Source organism: Rhinatrema bivittatum, chromosome 7 (assembly GCF_901001135.1).
Source record: "Rhinatrema bivittatum chromosome 7, aRhiBiv1.1, whole genome shotgun sequence".
In the NCBI taxonomy this organism is placed as follows: domain Eukaryota; kingdom Metazoa; phylum Chordata; class Amphibia; order Gymnophiona; family Rhinatrematidae; genus Rhinatrema; species Rhinatrema bivittatum.
In genome coordinates, this window is record NC_042621.1 from 97,138,643 (window position 1) to 97,158,311 (window position 19,669).

The following is a 19,669-nucleotide window of genomic DNA, read 5'->3' on the forward strand; positions in this document are numbered from 1 at the left end:
TTGTGGCGGGTGATGAGCAACCTGGATGAGAACTCCTCATAGAGCAATTTCCTCCCCAGTAGCAGCTGTGGATTCCTCTCACGTGGGCAGAGTGCCTCTTTGGATATCTGCTGAGCATAACATGCATAGTCTCACTTTGAGCCGCTTCTACTCATTGGTATTGAGTTTGGGTGGCACTTTACCTCTGAGGGGAGGTTTCTCCTTCCTCTATTTCTTGATTGACCTGTTGGCCTTCCGACAGCTTGCCATATCTATTGTACCTTGGATCAGTGGTGGAGGATCTCATAAAAGTTGATACTCATGTTGCAGTCATTTAAGGGTTCTTATTTCCTCTATCAGAATTGACCCTGTCAGCAGACGCTTGCGTTTGGCTGACAAGGCAGGTCTTATCCATGTGGATGTTTCCCTTTAGGTGTCATGACATTTTCTCGAGCCATAGGTTTACTTCCTCTACTTGGTTGAGGGCACTCTACTCTGCTGATCAGAGTGCTCCTCCTCTGGTACACTCAGGGTGCCAAGATCAGAAAGGCAGTCCATTTCCTCAGGTGCTGCCTCTTGCAGCATTCCTGTTTTTGCTCTCAGGAGAGAGGTTTATGGACTACTACTTCAGGTTACTCTCACCCTCCTAGAGTCTGGGACTCTTTCAGTATACATTGCCTATGTTTACTGAAAGTAGATGGGCCCCGTGGGCTGTGGTGCCTCAGAGGCAACTCCCTGCTGAGTTTGGCAGGGAATTCATATGGTTGGGAAGTCTCATTTTCAACAACCTGGAGGCTGTTTCCTTTGTCCTGCAGCCCAGGGATCCATGTGGTGTTCACTTCTTCTGACTTTCAGTCAGACAGACCAGGAGGAAGCCAGGGGCTGCATGGAAGTGGTTGTCACATATACTGTCATGGAAGGATATGGTATCCTTTCCCTGCTTGGGCTAGATCCGTAGCCTAGGTGCCTCCCTTTTGCCTGGCTTCCCTTGATCATGAAGTACATCTTTTAGCTGAGCTTCAGTCACAGCTCTCTGCTCTGCTCAGCGTCTTGGCATGGGGCGCCCAGTGGAAGAGTAGCCCTTCATGCTTTGGCACTCTGGTTTTTATGCCGGTTGACCTTGTGCTTGTAGTCGGGACTGGTGCTAGGATTTTTGCTGCCCTGTGCAAACAATCACTGTGTTGCCCCCCCCCCCCCCCTCCCGATTCATTCAGTCTCTGTCCCAGCCCATCAAATAAAACCCAGCTCCCTCCTGCAATCTGTATTTTAAAAAACTGACACGCTCCCACCCCTTCACCTCTGTCACATATGCAAAACACAGACAGAACCTCACCAAATACAGAATGAAGAGATCAGTACGTATAAACAGAAACGTGCTGAGAAGAACTGAACTGGAACCCACAAAAAGCCAGCCTCTATATGCAGATCAACAATGGAAAAACAGGAGCATTACCATTCTTTATAAAACGTTAAATAAACATATCAAGAAATATAAACATCAATTATAATAATAAAATCATATTCATAAAAAGAATAAATATTTCAGACCAGTTAATGAACGAGTATCCAAAATTTCCTAGGCACCAATAAAATATTTCAAAACATCTGATGAATAAAAAATTCCATAATTAAAATAAATTCTATTCCCCCCCCCCCCCAAAAAAAAAATTAAATATTTCAAAAGAGCAGAAACATCAAATTACACCCAATAATTAAAACTAATAATGATTTAAAAATCTTCATACATATGCACAATAACATATTCTCTCACACATACACAGGCTCCTTCTCCCTCACAGATGCATTGTGTGGGTGTGTGCGCACGCCTGTGAGAGCCTATATGTAACACATAGGCTCACAGGCACACAAACACACAAACTCTCACAGACACATTCACAGGCACTTAGGCTCTCACTCACACACACACACACACACATGCTCTCACACACACATACAAAGTCAGACATATACATACAGGACCTCCTATTGTCATCAGGCCGTGGTGGGATGAACACCACCACGACCCAACGGCCTTCCTGCTTTTGGGGGAGGAGAACGGAAGTTGTGCGCGGGTGCACACGCACACAAATAAAAGCACAGGGCCTCTCCTTCAGCTGCCAGTGGGTTGAGTTCCGCTGGCGGCCTCTCCTTCAGCCAGCAGCTGAAGGAGAGGCTCATGTTTTTATTTGTGTGCGTGTGTGCTGCATTCAGGGCTGCCAAAACCTTGGTTTGAGTGTCCCAGCCCTGGACTGAGGCAGCAGGAAATGGCAGCTGGTGTGCTGCTATAAAAGCAACCATAGATCTGGCAAAGAGAAGTGGCAGAGGATGCTGCTAGAGAGCCATGATGTTCAGGGGTTGAGATGGAGGCAGAGAATAGTTGTTTCTGACAGCTGCAATGATTGCGGCTTTGTAAGAAACAAGGGCACCGGAGAGAGACGTCTGTGGTGTCTTCAGCAGCCGTCGGGTTGAGCTCTTCCAGCGGCCCTGTGGCCTCCCGCCACCCTGTGCAAATGCACGGTATGCACATCCGGTCGTGCCACGCTTGCATGTAGTAGGGTGGGTGGAGCCTGCTGCAGACACTGATGCTTCTTGCTGCTTCTTCTCTGGGCGGATATTTGGTTTTCATGCCTGCTGTTCCTTTCGGACATTCTTTGGGCGTCGCTTTGCATGCCCAATCTGTGGTGTTTCTTGGTTGATAATGAACTGCAGTTTTCTTTCTGTTGGGTTCTCTAGTCCCAGCTGATTTTTGGTTGTCTTGTGACATTAAAGAGACAAAAAAAAATCACTTTGTGGTCTTGATTCAAGAGCTTTTTTCTTTTGTCCTTGGTAATTTGTCCCTTTGCCTATACCCAAGGGGTCCTAGGCCTACAGTGCTAGTCGCTGTTCAGAAACTCTGACTCTATTGGTTTTTGTGGCTCAGTGGGCTTCTCGCCCCGTGCTCGCATTATGCCCCTGCCTTTGGACGACTTGCTGCATATTAGGGTTTCTGTCTGTCATACCAGTTTCTTTGAGGTGAAAAACCCAACTTTTTTTTTCCTCCTAGAGCCCTTGTAGGTTGGCTGCCTCATCAAAAAAGGGAGGGAGAATGGTGGTGTTTCCGCACTGAAGGGTTCCCCCATTTTTCCTGTTTGTAGCCTCTAGCTTGGGATTCAACCATGTGTGAGGACTGCCATCCTGCTTATCCTTGGAGAAAGCAGAGTGGCTTACCTGTAACAGGTGTTCTCAGAGGACAGCAGGATGTCAAGTCTTAAGATACCCTCCTGCCTTCCCTTGGAGTTAGTTTTTCCATGCATCTGCTATATCACTGACTGAAGCACTCTGCCTGAGAGACAGGGAGGTGGCTACAGCTGCACATGCTCAATAGGGTGTTGAAAGTTCTAGAATCTTTGAGATCAAAATTCTTTGCCGGTCTTCATCAGATGATATCACCCCATGTGAGAGGTCTGACATCCTGCTGTCCTTGGAGAACACCTGTTACAGGTAAACAATCCTGCTTTATATGGAGCTCCTTCTAGGCTTGCCTTTAGATTCCGGGTGACGTCTTCATGATGCATTATGAAATTATATAGTACAATGCTCACAGCTTAGTGCTGAATGCTGCCCTGGTGACAATGCCTTGGTTTTTCCTTCATTTCCATGTCTGATACTCATGCCACATTCCTGGTGTGATGGTGTGTGTATATATATACTGGGCAATTTTTGTTTAGCGCACCCTGAAATTTGTGACAAAACGTTTATTAGTGTAGGTGTCCGGGGATTACTCTTTAGTTAATTTTTGTGAGCTAGAATGAGAGTATCTAATTTTTTCAAGAGGCATATGTTTGTGATGTAATGTATTTTTAGTATTTTTGTATTGAATTTTGTTTTCCTAGCATGTAGCCAAATGGACTCTGGACCAATGAGTTATGTGCTGCCTTCTAGCAGATGGAGACAGATTCAGGTTTCAAAGCTGACGTCACCTTAGATACAACCCTGCAGTGACCTCAGCCCTTCAGTATCTCTCCGTCTCCTAGCAAATGTGGATGTGCTTTCCCTATCGGGATCGCTGTTTCCGTTTAGAAGAAAAAATTCTACTTTTAAATTAGAGAAAGATTGAGCCACTCTCCTGCGGTGATATCTAAAAGTCCTTCCCCCCCCAGTTGAGAATTCCTGAGGTAATTTCCGAGATCCCTCTGAGGTGTGCCTTGGTCTGGTACTTTGCTGGTCTTTCCTTGGACTTTGCTGCTGAAGCAGCTGAACGGTAGCGGGTGGAGGAAGCCGAGCGCAGTGGTGACGGCCAAAGCCCTCTTCCCTCCCCTCCTGCTGGAGACCATCTCTGTGGTCAGCTGGTAAGTGCAGAGCCCAGGTAAGTTTAAAAAAAAAAAAAGAGGATTTCCCGATTAGAGACATTGGAGTGGTTTCGGTAAGACTTCCTCTGGTCTCCTTGCTCAGCACACTGTACTGACGTCGATCCTGATCCGTTGGTGTAAAGGGAAGGGGGCATCTGAGCGGCTCTCCAGTGGGCTAGACCCCGCTTCAGGCTCAGTCAGCCCATCACGTGGTAGGCCGCATCAGTGCCATCTTGCGCGTATTTTTATGCGCCTTGCATTGCTCTCCATTCATCATCGGTACGCCCAGTGTGCATACATCATCACATACTGGAAGCCATCCAGGAGTTGACTGACCTGGAATGGGCCACCCCCTGAAGCGAGTTTTAAAGTTGGTTGAGCATTAGAAGCTCTATACCCACTGGAGCCGGCGGCGAGAGAATGCCTGCACTTCCCTAAAGTGGATGCTCTGGTCTGTGCTTTTTTGAAGCATACAACTATCCCAGTGGAGGGAGGAGCGACCTTAAAGGATGCGCATGATAGGCAGATGGAGTCCAACCTTAACCAAGCCTTTGATGCAACAGCAATCACCTTACAGATTGCTTCCTGTTGTGTCCTGGTGGCTCTCTCATGCCTGCTCCTCTCTAGAGAGGTGGATGACTTAGGGGCGTATTCCAGAGAAACTATGGAGCCTACTGCTGCCTTTTTAGCTGACGCGGGCTCTGACCTAGTCCGTTCCTCGCCAGGGGAGTGGCCTCAGTGATAGCGGCCAGAAGACGGCTATGGCTGCGAAATTGATCAGCAGACGCGACCTCTAAGGAAAACCTCACAAAGATGCCCTTTAAGGGATCACTTCTTTTCGGAAGCAAATTGGAAAAGCTGGCCAGTAAGTAGAGAGAATCTCCAGTGCCCCGGCTACCAGAAGATAAGAGAAAGCAGTTACAGCGCCCCTCTCCTATGAGGGACGAGCTAGGAGCTCCCAATTTTTACGACCCTACAGAAACTCGACATTTCAGAGTTCTCTGCCCTCGGGGAGGTCTCAGTCTTTTTGGAGCTGACAGCCCAAGAGAGGGATAGGTTCAGGTTCAGCTCAAACTCCCCAATGACGTTTTGTTGACTCATCCACGGAACGAGGAGAGAGGGGGTTGGCTATCCCTCTTCTATCAGCGGTGGGTTGAGATCACGTCAGACAAATGGGTACTGGATGTCAGACGAGAAGGATATGCATAGGAGTTTCGCAGGAGTCTCCTTGCCACTCCCAGCACAAGAAGCAGGCAGTGGAGCCTACCTTGATAAGGCTCTTCAAATTGAGGGCTATAATTCCAGTACCTGTGGCCCAGGAAAATATGCGGTGTTATTTCATCGTACCCAAGAAGGAGGATTCTTTTTGCCCCATCCTGGACCTCAAGAGTGTCAACTGACACCTACGGGGTAATTCATTTCTGCATGGAAACTCTTCTCCGTGATAATGGCCAAACAAACGGGAGAGTTCTTAACCTCCCTGGATCTCTCCGAGGCCTACCTTCATATTCCAATCCATCAAGAAAATAGTTTCCTATGCTTTGCAGTGCTGGGCCACCATTATCAGTTCTGGGTGCTGCCCTTTGGCCTGGCCACGCCCCCAGAACATTTTCCAAGATTATTGTGTTTGTAGTGGTGGCACTGAGGAAGGAGGGAATTCTGGTGAACCTGTACTTGATCCGCCCGAAGTCATTGGAAGAGAGTCTTTGGGTGACCAGCAGGGTGATGTCTCTGCTTCAGGAACGTGGTTGAGTCATAAAGCAGCTTCAAGCTGCTTCAAACCCTCCCAGTCCTTGAATATTTGGGAGTCTGGTTCTACACCAACCAGGGCAAGGTCTTCCTGCCACCCTCGTGGATAAGGAAGTTGAAATCCCCGATGCATCGGTTAATGAACTCGATACGCCCCAAGGTGTGGAGCTATCTTCAGGTCCTTGGTTTGATGGCGTCAACCCTGGAGGTAGTACTGTGGGCGAGGGCACACATACGACCACTTCAGTGCTCCCTGCTGTCACGTCAGAACCCACTGTCTCAAGACTATTCGATTTGCCAGCAAACCTACCAGTGGAAGTATGTTCTCGGTTCCAGTGGTGGCTGCAGGAAGCTCACTTGGGCAAGGGTGTAAGCCTGTCCCCGCCAAACTGGCCGGTCTTCACGACCGACGCGAGCCTCCGGGGTTGGGGAGCTGACTGTCAGGAACTGAAGGCCCAGGGGCGTTGGACCAAGGAAGAAGCACTCTGGAACATAAACCACCTGGAAGCCCGGGCAATCAGAGTGGCGTGCCTACAGTTCAGCCACATACTCCAGGGTCAAGCGGTCTGTGTGATGTCTGACAAGGCAACAGTGGTAGTTTACATCAACCGCCAGGGGGAACCAAGAGCCAGCAAGTGTCACTGGAAATAGATCTCCTTATGGAATGTGCGGAATTACATGTACAGATGATTTCAGCCTCCCACATCGCAGGAAAAGACAACGTCAGACCAGACTTTCTAAGCAGGGAGAGTCTGGATCCAAAGCCTTTGAGCTGGTGATAGATCATTGGGGCCTCCTGTCACTCGACCTGCTGGCTGCATCTCACAATGCAAACGTTCCCCGATTTTTTTTTTTTTTTTTTTCCAATCACTGAAGAGATCAGTGGTCCCTGGGGATCGACGCACTAGTTCAGACCTGGTCAGAAGAGGACTTACTATACACCTTCCCTCTGTGGTCCCTGCTGGGCAGGGTCATTCACAGGAGCGACCGCCACAGGGAATTATTCCTACTAGTAGCTCAGGCTTGGCCCAGGCATCTGTGGTTATCAGACATGCGGAGACTCCTGGTGGTGACCCCTCTGTGCTTCCCACCGCACAAGGACCTACTTCAGCAAGGTTCGGTCCTTCACAAGGATCCAACTCTATTCTGTCCTATGGTTTAGACCTTGAAAGGGCTCGCCTGATGAAGCATGGGGATTCGGCGGCAGTAATCGCCACCTTGCTCCACACGCAGGCGTTCTCTACATCCTTAGCGTATGTGCGGGTCTGGAAAGTATTTGAGGCCTGTTGTGAGGAACGCGGTGTTGCCCCTTGAATGGTCAAAATACCACTGGTTCTGGAATTTTTGCAGGACGGCTTAAATAAAAGATTGGCCCTTAACTCCTTGAAGGTCCAGGTAGCGGCGCTCTCCTGTTTCAGGGGCGAGGTGAATGGAACCTGCCTGTTGGTGCATCCGGTCATGACTTGTTTTCTGAAAGGGGTAAAACATCTCCAGCCACCCCTATGGTGGCTGTATCCCTTGTGGAATCTTAATCTAGTTTTGGAGTTTTTGGTGGGGCCTTCCTTTCAGCCGCTGAGCAGTCTTTCCTTGCTCTTATTAACCCTGAAAACTGTGTTCCTGGTGGTGATATGCTCGGCATGTCACATCTCTGAACTACAGGCCATTGTCGTGTTGGGAACCATTCCTCCAGATCACTCCAGGAGCATTACAGCTTCAAACCATTCCATCCTTCTTGCCCAAGGTACTCTCAGAGTTCCAATTAAATCAGTCTATTTCATTGCTATCCCTAGTTAGGCACAAGGACATGGAAGAATACCATCGCCTCCTCCATTTAAATGTCAGCAAACATTTGGTGTGGTATCTGGAATTTTCAGTCCACAAGATGGACTGCTTGTTCATTCTTCATAGTGGATGGAGACAGGGTGAACCAGGTTCGCGGGCTTACCATAGCTCGCTGGATCAAGGATGTGGTCCCGGGAGCCTATGTAGAGACAGGAAAGTCATTACCCTTTCAGGTTAAAGCTCATTCCACTAGGACTCAGGCAGTATCCTGGGTGGAAGCTAGACTGTCTCCCGTCGACATCTGCCGAGTGGCGACGTGGTCCTCCTTGCACACCTTCTCCAGGTTCTATCGACTGGACGTTCAGGTCTGAGAGGTCATAGCCTTTGCAAGGGCAGTGCTAACCGGACCATGGGCAGCCTCCCACTGTGATCAGGAGTAGCTTTTGTACATCCTATTTGTTCTGAGTCCATCTGGCTACACGCTAGGAAATGGAGAAATTACTTACCTTTTAATTTCATTTTCCTTAGTGTGTAGACAGATGGACTCAGCATCCCGCCCATGGCTGCCCAAGAATAGTACCAAGGAATCATCCGTGAAATGAATATCGATTCCAAGAGATTACGGGTAAGCTGTCGCCAAACCTCTCGATCAAGGCATCTATAAACTTGCTGGGATTCAGCGTTTGTTTGGTTTAGTACAGTTATGGTTATCTACTTTTTAACCATGTTTTAATCAAGTATTTTCAATAGTACGTCCACAACTGCTTTTGAAGAGGTCACTGCTGGGGTGTTGTGTATCTAAGGTGACGTCAGCTTTGAAACCTGACTCCCGTCTCCATCTGCTAGCAGGGGAGCACATAACCCATTGGTCCTGAGACCAACTGTCTACACTAAGGAAAACGAAATTATCAGTAAGTAATTTCTCTATTTTAGTTTAATTTATAATTTTATTGGGTATGTATCTGTGTAATCTGCCCCAGAAAAATTGTATATTTGGAAGATGCGGAATATAAGCATTTTAATAAATTAATAAATAAATAGCTCATCTGTGCTATGTAAGCGGAGTCAGCGACTGTTCCATAGTGAGCAGCGTCTTGTCCTTCTTGGTGATGTGTGTATTCTGTTGGAATAGGCAGTGCCAGGGGTATGGTAGACAGAGGTGCGGGGAGGGAGGGCAAGGGCATACCTGTTTCATGAGGTCAGTTGACAATTCTGTTTCACCTGCATCCCTTTGACAGGAGCGGATGCCTCTGGCTGTTGTGGGTAGCAATGCGGTGATTGAGGTGAATGGGAAGAAGGTGCGAGGCCGGCAGTACCCCTGGGGGGTTGCAGAAGGTAAAGGTTTTGGCGTTAAAGGTTACTTAACATTTCATTGCTGTATGTTGTCCTAGGGCAGCAGGAGGGAAGATGTGCTTTTGATACCTCTTATCCTTCAGCCATATTAAAAGGGTTGCATGCTCAGAAACCAACTGTAGAAAAAGAATGTGGGGAAGGCTGAAGGGTAAGGGTCCCATCTCACCATTCACTGATGTCTTTTTTTTCTCCCTCCCTGCTGCTGTTGCGACTGACAGAGGGCATTCTGGGTAACTCCTCTCGCTTTCAGTTCTTGCTTTCTTCCTTCCCTGCTGATCTCCCTGTTTGCTCTCTCAGCTCTCTCCCTGCTTGCTGCTGTTGCGGCTGTCTGCTTTTAACCCTTGCTGCTCTTGGAGAGAAGAACCACTCTTCCTAAGTCTGCATGGTCCTCTTGGTAGGCACGAGAGACACTGCCCTTCCCACCTTATCGTCACACTTCTTTGTGCAATGCGCTCTGATGGGGCAGGAGGAACCCTGTCACTCTTCTCCTGCTGTCCTTGAGTAGGAAATAGAGATCCTCAGTCATATGAAAGGCACTTGTGATATCTGCTTTCCTGCCTTCCTCCAAAGCAAGATGTGAAACTAGCTCCTCCCTTCCCAACCCTGAATGAGGAGAAATCTCTGGACCATCCTGCAGGGAAAGAGGGAGATTCTCTGGCCCATCCTGTACCAGGGAGAAGAGACAATTTCTAGCCTTCCTCTGAACTCAAGCACTCTGATTTAAGGGCAGTCTTTGTGCTATGCTTGAATAGCTTCTGACCTGCCATGCCTAAATATTCCTTGTCTGTGTGGCTGTCTAGGGCCTCTGACGTGCACATCACTGAGGGGCCCTTTATCTCTGCTGAATGAGTCACTATTGCGGTCCAATTCATTTGTTTAAATCTGGCTGAGTTGATGTGCCTCCATTTCCAGGCAAGTTGTTTTGGTGTGATTATACTGTCTATTTCACATGAACCAGCTTAGTTTATGTTCACTCAAGTCATAACATAGATACCCTGAAAGGTTTTTGGAATCCTAGAGTTTTCCTTGAATTCTATGCACTATCACATATTTGTTATGATAGAGCAAAATTGTTTTCTTCTTTTTTCCTGTATCCCTCTCTAGTTTTCTTGAGTTTTTGTGTGTTGTGATTTTTTTCTGGGTTTGTGTTTTATTTTTTAGTTTGCTCTTTTGCTGTTCTCAGCAATGCCTGCCCATCCCACTAGTGTGGCCAGTAATGTGAGTTTTTCTGTCGATAAGCAGTGCTGAATTAGCCATAACATGTGGGTGACATCATCCAGTGGCATCGGACCCCTGTCTCATAGCTAGTAGAGCTTTTTGCTCTGCTGAGCATGTGTGGGAATTCCCATTCAGGCGTTGCCTTTTGAGCCCCTTAAATCATTTTCTGTCTGAGCATTAGCACAGATGTGTACCTCCTATCTCTCTCTTTTCCTGAAAAGTGTTCAAAACATTTTTCTTTAAAGATGCCTTGCTGCCTCAGTAGCCTAAGCAGCATTTTTCAATGCTACTTTTCTAAAATAAATAAATAAAAGATTTTCCATCAGAATGTCTACCAATTAAAATGCCACAGTAAGTAGATTTAAAGATTGTATTTGTGGCAGAAGATGTCCATTACAGATGGATATGATCTCTTTTAACATTGCCATGGTCCAGACCATGACCAAGCCAGTTGTTATAATTGTGGATGAATGTCCCTGTGAACACAGAGGTCCAGGGCCTGGAAAATGGAGAAACCGTGAAAGTCTCGAACAAATTGCAGTCAGTCCTCTTCCTGAAGTGCAGCCTTTTTTTGTCTCACTGGGAATAGAGTTGACTGCTACCTCCTCTAAAATATTTCCCCCATCAGCAGAACAGGCTGAATCCCTAGGGTTGGGTAAACATAGCCTCCATGCATTGAAGAAAAGGAGAAGCCATAGAAGTAGTGAACGCTTGAAAAAACAGAGGCTCGAGTGCACCGGCACCATCAACGCATGGTGCATCACACCTTTGGCACTGTCAGCACATAAGGCTGCATCAGCACTGTCAAAAGCAAAGGACCCTGGTATCAGCACAAAAGGCCCCGGTGCCACTGATGCAAAAGTCTTTGGATCGAGCTCTGGAGCATCGATCTTTAACGCTTCTACCCAGTAAACCATTGGAAGCATCAATGCATCATACCACAAATCTTCCTAAATAGCTATGTTGGTCAGGTCAAGCTTTTCACAGGAGCAGAAGGGAACAAGATCCCTCTTTCACCTCCGATTTCTAGCATACTCTCTCCAACAAAATTACTGTCACAGAGTTTGCATTTAGAAACTTGAGATCCTATTTGCTCTCTGGTGCATCTTATTTTCAGTTTGCAGAATCTGTACTGGAGGCAAAGTCCAGAAGATGTACAAGATTCCCTTCTAGTATCAGAAGAATATTTTCCACCACCCACACCAGATCAGAGGGCATATTAGTCATTTGACCAATAGCAGGTATAGTGAAAGTTTTCTTTACCTTATTAGTGGCTAAGGATAAGGAGAGTGCCATGCAACCTTTCCTTTCCAGAATGTCATCTTTACTTCCATGAAAGAGAGTCCCAGCATCCCCAATTCATGTGGCTTTTCCATCAGATACCCTGCATGTGCTTCTAGCCCACAACCTTTGCATGCAGTGGAATCTAGCTATTTCAAGGATATGCACCAGGAGTGTACTCTTCCATGGTGACCAAGGACCTCTACTCAGTCACCATAATTGGAGTCCTGGATCAGTATTCTCTTGCCTCTAGGCACTGAAGAATGATCGGGAATTCCTCCAACCCACCCCCCAAGAACCTCCATAACACTCGTCTCTCTGGATGACCTTTCCTATTCCAAGTTTCTGGACAAATTAGGAAATGCCCTAGCAGTAAATATGCATAAGGACAAAAATCCTCATGCAGACTTCTTGGGCCTCATCCAGCTTCTGGCAGCTCCAGCAGACCCAGTAGCTATTCCTGTCCATCATATCCTGCAAATTTTATAAATAAGAATGTGGAAAGATCCCATTTCTTCTTCCCCAATAGCAAGGAAACTTGACATCAAGTTTTTGGAATAGTGCAATTACCTCATCAATCAATAGTGACAGAATCGGCTGTTAAAAGAGCAAAGAAAACAAGCATATATTTAAATACGCTGCCAGGGAAAGATCCCACACTATTGGACAATTTTGGTAAAAAGATATTTCAAAGTTTCATGCTTAATGCATGGATTACTGCTCATCAGTTCTACATGGTCCAGAAGTTACACAATTATATACAAAAGCTGAAGCCTTTTCTTCCGGCCAGTGATTGTGGAATTGCATACCCTCAGCCACTATTGGATGCCGAACATTGTATAGGGTATCTGCTTCTTCTTCAATCCGTCTACAAAGCATTTGATACCACCGCACGCTTCTCTTTGAGCTCCATTGCAGCTCGCCATGTGACCTGGTTGAAAGCCATTACCCTAAACGAGGATGTACAGGAGAAGTTGGTAGATGTACCTTGTCTGGGTGATAATGTCTTCGAAGAAAATTTCAGAGAAACAGTGACGCAAATAAAGGAGCAGCATATAGTGGTGCAGTCCATCTCCATAGGAACGGAACAATAGTCTTTTTTGCAAGGTGTCCCTTCTACACTTTAAAAGACCATATATCCAGAGACACTCCTTCTGGCAATTGGATATCATCCATCCATCAGCCAAAAAAATGATATATTACAAGCTCTATTTTATTAAACAGTATTCATCTATATCACTGTAATGCAAGTGTATCTTAATGTATGAGTGTGTTTGTTGCATCTGTGGGATGGTGATATGATTCTTATGATAGATTTTATGAGTTAGATTTATGACATATTGTGATATAGGTGAATACGGTTTGATAACATTTGAATTATTATAGCTTGTTATATATCATTTTTTGGTAGATTTTCTGTTGGATGATATATTTTTTGCCATTTCTTTATATATTTAAGTTGTCCATACATCAGCAACAGCAAATTCCAGTTTGCACCTGAGAGCATAAATGCAGTCAACCAAAAGCAGCACAAGTCCCGCCCAAGCCTGTGGCAAGTTTTGACAAGCCTTTAGACCCAGCAACTATCCTTTCCAGTAGGGGGGGAGAATCCATCAGTACCTAAATCACTAAAGATCGCTGGATTCTTAAGATTTTCGAGACTGGATACTGATAGCATTTCTCCCAGTTTCCCACACTTCCTCACTGCTAAGCCTACTATTTGGATCCATCTCGCTCGAAGGAGGTCCACCAAGAGTTGGACTTGCTTCTCGAACAGAGGGCAATAGAACTGGTTCCTCCCCATCTCTATGGCCAGGGTTTCTATTCCTGCTGTTTCCAACCTCAAGAAATCTGTGGGACTGAGTTCAATCCTGGATTTAAGAAGCCTGAACAAGCATATTCTCTGGGAGAATTTCAAAATGAATTCCCTCCAGACAATTCTCTCCTTTATCCAGAAGGCGGATTGGATGTGCACTCTGGATCTAAAAGATGCTTATACTTATATTCGCATTCACCTCTCCTATTGGCAATACTTGCGCTTTATGGTGGATTTTTCTCAGTACAAAGTGCTCCCCTTCGGCCTCTCTGCTACACAGCGGGTCTTCATCAAATGCCTAGCTGTAATAGCAGCGCATCTGTGCCACTAGGGTATCCAGGTCTTCTCTTTCCTGGATGACTGGCTTGTGACAGCGAATTCCCAAGAGGGTGTTCTAACCTCCCTGAAGAAATCAATACACTTCCTATATTCACTCAGCTTCTTCATGAATTTTGAGAAATCAACTCCAATTCCCTCCCAGTAAATCAAATTCATCGGGGTGTGGATAGATTCTCTGCAGGAGAGAGCTTTCCTTCCTTCAGATCAAGCACAAACTCTCCAGGCATTGACTCACAGACTGCTAAACACAGATTAGTCACCTGCCAGAGAAGTGCTGGTTGTTTTTGGTCATAAGGTGGCAGCAATCAACGTAGTATTGATGGCCCGCCTGCATATACATCTCCTACAGTGGGGCCTTTGTTTCCAACGGGACCAGTTAATACAGCCCTTATCAATCATAGTGGAGCTTTCCTCAGAAATGAAATTGAAATTGAGTTGGTGGTTTGGACCCCTTCATTCTACAGGAAGGAGCACCACTGTGACTAGTTCCTCACCTAGTAACCTTAGCAATGGAATCCTCCACAAAGGATTGGGAGGGGGGGTGGGGCATTCAGGCCCTTTTCGAACTCGAGGGATATGATCATTCCAGGAAAAATAATTTCAGATGAAATTCCTCAAGTTCAATGCTGAAAATAACTCTTACTTGCCACCTTCAAGGGAAGAGCATTCTCATTTGAACAGACAATCAAGTCCCCATAATCTATATGAGTAAACGAGGCACAGGATTTTGGACTGTGTGCCAAGAAATGCTAAAAATATGGGAGTGGATATGTAAACATGAAGTTGTACTGCACGCCACTTACTTTCCCAGAATTTGCAACACATTGGCAGATCACTTCAGCAGAATCTTTCACCCACACAAATGGTCCCTTCATCAGTCAACAGCCAACAGTGTTTTCAATCTCTGGTGATAGCTAGCAATCGACTATGTCAGAACAAAACAGAAAACTAGAAACGTTTTGCTCCATTCTTCCCAGCAAACTGGGATCCATCAAAATGTTTTTCTGCTATGCTTAAATGTAGATCTCATGTATGCTTTTCCACTGATTTCTCCAATAGTCAGGACAATGTAAAAAGTACTGAAGGGCCACGCCATCTAATTCTTATAGCTCTAGCTCCAGTATGGCCCAAACAAGTCTGGTTTGCATATCTAGTTCAGCTCTCCACCATCCTTCAGTTCCTCTTGGGTCAAATCCACACTTGTTAACTCAAGCAGATGGGCGACTTTTTTTCACCCGAACCTTCCCTCCCTCAACTTGATGACTTGGATGCTGCTTACCCAAAGAATTTGAGGACATAATAGTTTCTGCCAGAAAGCCGTCAACTAGAAGAGCTTAGGGATTTAAGTTGAAAAGGTTCACCATATGATGTAGAGTGCAACCACTTTGATTTTTCACGTGCAAACCAAAAGTTACTGATTTATCTACTTTTGATTTCTGATTCAGGCCTTGCCAGCTCATTAGTAAGAATGTATCTCAGTGCCCTAGCGCTTACCATATACAAACCGAACAGTTGAGACTCTGTCTCTCACGTTTCTAACATGGAAAGTAATATATTCCTTGTACCAGCAACCTCAGCCAGAAGAACATAAGAACATGCCCTACTGGGTCAGACCAAGGGTCCATCAAGCCCAGCATCCTGTTTCCAGCAGTGGCCAATCCAGGCCATAAGAACCTGGCAAGTACCCAAAAACTAAGTCTATTCCATGTTACTGTTGCTAGTAATAGCAGTAGCTATTTTCTAAGTCAACTTAATTAATAGCAGGTAATGGACTTCTCCTCCAAGAACTTATCCAATCTCCTTTTTTAAACACAGCTACACTAACTGCACTAATCACATCCTCTGGCAAAAAATTCCAGAGTTTAATTGTGTGTTGAGTGAAAAAGAATTTTGTCCAATTTAGTTTTAAATGTGCCACATGCTAACTTTAAGGAGTCCCCCCATGTCTTTCTATTATCCGAAAGAATAACCAATTCACATTAACCCGTTCTAGACCTCTCATGATTTTAAACACCTCTATCATATCTCCCCTCAGCTGTCTCTTCTCCAAGCTGAAAAGTCCTAACCTCTTTTAATCTTTCCTCATATGGGAGCTGTTCCATACCCTTTATCATTTTGGTCGCCCTTCTCTGTACCTTCTCCATCGCAATTATATCTTTTTTGAGATGCGGCAACCAGAATTGTACACAGTATTCAAGGTACGGTCTCACCATGGAGCGATACAGAGGCATTATGACATTTTCCGTTTTATTCACCATTCCCTTTCTAATAATTCCCAACATTCTGTTTGCTTTTTTGACTGCCGCAGCACACTGAACAGATGATTTCAATGTGTTATCCACTATGACGCCTAGATCTTTCTTGGGTTGTAGCTCCTAATATGGAACCTAACATTATGTAACTATAGCATGGGTTATTTTTCCCTATATGCATTACCTTGCACTTATCCACTATAAATTTCATCTGCCATTTCGATGGCCAATTTTCCAGTCTCACAAGGTCTTCCTGCAATTTATCACAATCTGCTTGTGATTTAACTACTCTGAACAATTTTGTATCATCTGCAAATTTGATTACCTCACTCGTCGTATTTCTTTCTAGATCATTTATAAATATATTGAAAAGTAAGGGTCCCAATACAGATCCCTGAGGCACTCCACTGCCCACTCCCTTCCACTGAGAAAATTGTCCATTTAATCCTACTCTCTGTTTCCTGTCTTTTAGCCATTTTGTAATCCACGAAAGGACATCGCCACCTATCCCATGACTTTTTACTTTTCCAAAAGCCTCTCATGAGGAACTTTGTCAAACGCCTTCTGAAAATCCAAGTACACTACATCTACCGGTTCACCTTTATCTACATGTTTATTAACTCCTTCAAAAAAAAAAAGTGAAGCAGATTTGTGAGGCAAGACTTGCCTTGGGTAAAGCCATGCTGACTTTGTTCCATTAACCTTGTCTTTCTATATATTCTGTAATTTTGATATGTAGAACACTTTCCACTATTTTTCTTGACACTGAAGTCAGGCTAACTGGTCTGTAGTTTCCCAGATCACCCCTGGAGGCTTTAGTTCTTTATTCTCCTTATATGCAATTCTTCTATAATAGGGTGATGCTTCACACCCACTCAAAGTTTCCACCAGAGGTTGGGTCAGCTTTCCACATTAATCAAACCCTCATGCTTCCCATGTTCTTCCTGAAGCTGCAGGCACATGAAGGTGAGAGAGAGTTTTGGCTTACTATAAAAGAAAAACACAGCCTCATTGTCAAGTTTCCCAACTTCTTTTTCTCTTATGCTCCCAACAGATGAAACATAACAGTGAGCAAATGTTCATTATCCAACAGGCTAGTAGACTGCATTGCACACTGCTGTAAGTTAGCAGGCATTCAAATTACAGACTCCACCAAGGGTCTGCTTGCATCAGTAGCTCATCTGCGAGCCATGCCTCTCAGAAATTTGCAAAGCTGCAGTGTGGTCGTTGGTCCATACCTTTGCCTTAACTGTCTGAGCAATCTCTCAAAGACTGACAGTAAATTTGGACAAGCAATTTTGCATAACCTATTCACTTATGTCTACTCTCCATGGTGGGCACTGGGTTGCTTATTAAGTAAACGTTCCACTGCAGCTCTCAGATTGGTACTTCGCACATGTTATGGCTAATTCAGCTCTGCTTGTCAATGGAAAAAGCAAATTTGCTTACTGTAAATGATATTTTCTGTAGATAGCAAATTGAATTAGCCATGCTAAATACCTGCCTGCTTTCCTGCAGTGTCAACTACCAGGCTAGACTTAGCTCTAAAATCAACTGAGGGGCTCATGAGGCAACACTTGAAGGGAATTCCTGTTCATACTCAAAAAGCTCTACTAGCAATGAACGAGAAGTCTCACCCACATGTTACGGCTAATTCATCCTACTAAGTATGGAAAACACCATTTACATTAAGCAAACTTGCTGTGTGTGTCTAGTGTTACTCAACCTGTGGCCTATCAAGGAGCCTTGGCATCAGTGTGACTTCTTTTTGCACAGAGGTTAGAACTAGTTTAGACATAAGAATCTAAAGGAAAGCTGCATCCACTTTGTAAGATTTCAGATGTTAGTACAGCAGGAATACGGAGCACTCTTGTATCCAGTTAAATGCTATGATTTCCCAGAACTAGAGAACGGCTGATCTTTGGGGCACAGTGATTGATACAAGGGGGTTGGTTCCAAGTTATGCATCTTCTAGCATGTATCTATTTTCCATCATGATCACCTATCAGAATTTTACCATCAGAAAGACGATCCAGACTAAGAAGACAAAAGTCCCCTGATCATATCATGGAATTGACATATTTTTCTTAATTACTTTTTATTGATTTTAGATAAATTATTTAGAAGCACAATCAACAAATACAGTCCTAATGTAATACAGAGGCTAACAGAACAACCAAATTCTATTGTGATTAGTTATTATACACAACTGACTTTTACTTTATTCAGAACTCAGTTCCAGCCTATTCCATGAGTTATGACCATAATTTCTTGAATACTTTTTTCTCTCCTTTGGCTTATAGTAAGCTTTCTCTAAGGGCATTGTATAAATTAATTTTCCCATTGTCTTTGAGTTGGTGCTTCCTTTGACTTCAGTGCAACTTAGTTTCTTTGCTATGACAAGGACCAGGCTGATAAATTTCCCTTGGGGAAATTAATTTCTTACCTGAATCTGTGTTCGGCTCACAAACCCGTGACTACAGGTCAAGAATTTGACATGTCTTGAACCCTTATGATGGGCCATGTTTGTAATAGTGACTTAGACTACCTCATGCAAACTCAATGGTGGTGGTTGTGCCACACCGGTCACAGTCTTATTCATGAAGTGCAGACAAATCTAACACCTTTTTGGTGTACTTGGTGGCACTGTTCCAAACATGATTGCTTTCAGGGTGTACATGGGAAGATGCAGGGAACTATGTTTAGGGATGTAAGAAAAATACATGCAAAGTACAATGTTTCATTGATTCATTGCTTTACTACTTGTGTGTTCTTATGAAAGATTACCAAGCACATGGTAGGACATGTTTATTTTTAGATGGAAAGGACCTTTGGACCTGGCTCTGACTGGGTTTTCTCTGAATGACCAAGGTTGAGTACCACTAGTTCTGGGTAGAAAAAATGGGACATGGAGAATGATAGGGTTGCCACCTAGTGGGATTTTGGTAGGAGCAGAGAATGGGATGGTAGTGGAGAGCATCTCCTTATAACCCGATCTGTGTCCCTTCAGAAACGCTATTAATTCTAACAGAAGCTCTGCCTTCATGCCAAACACATGCTCTCTTTTTCCTTGTTTAGTGGAGAACGGGGATCATTGCGACTTTACCATTCTCCGGAACATGCTGATCAGGTGAGTTTGAGCCAGGCTGCTTTCAAATAAGCCACAAGAAACTGGCAGATCTCTACTAATTGGGTGAAGTTGGGAGAGGGTTTAGTCTCATGGCCACACTGTACCACTCTGTCATTATTGATCTTTGTGTGTGGCACACTCGTTGCTGTCTTTATGCTAAGGTCTGAAGTGACTTTATGGATACATTTGTGAACTGTGATTATATTAAGTTTGGACTCTATGCTGCATAAGAATGATTCTCTTTGGAGAGATGTTTCTGGTTTCTGAGCCAGGTAGATGATATTTTTGGATTAACAAGGGAAACTGGGGAACGTTAGCTGTGATAAACCTTTTTTTTTTTTGTCTTCTCTTCATCACAGCTAAGAAGGTGCCAGCAAGGGATCTGAAAAAGTATGAACATAACTAACTTGTCATTATCCGCTGGCCTAATCTGCTTTATTAC

General features: G+C 44.8%; 1 protein-coding gene across 9 annotated transcripts in view; it reads left to right on the forward strand.

Moving 5' to 3' along the window:
- The window catches only part of LOC115095290 (septin-7-like), a 194,297-nt gene that overhangs the window by 104,305 nt on the left and 70,323 nt on the right, over positions 1 to 19,669 (forward strand). For all 9 annotated transcript variants that reach the window (XM_029608775.1, XM_029608776.1, XM_029608771.1 and 6 more), the window contains 2 exons: positions 9,077 to 9,173; positions 19,176 to 19,227. In XM_029608775.1, coding sequence (XP_029464635.1) covers positions 9,077 to 9,173; positions 19,176 to 19,227 — 149 coding nt within the window. The remainder of the gene's footprint in view (positions 1 to 9,076; positions 9,174 to 19,175; positions 19,228 to 19,669) is intronic.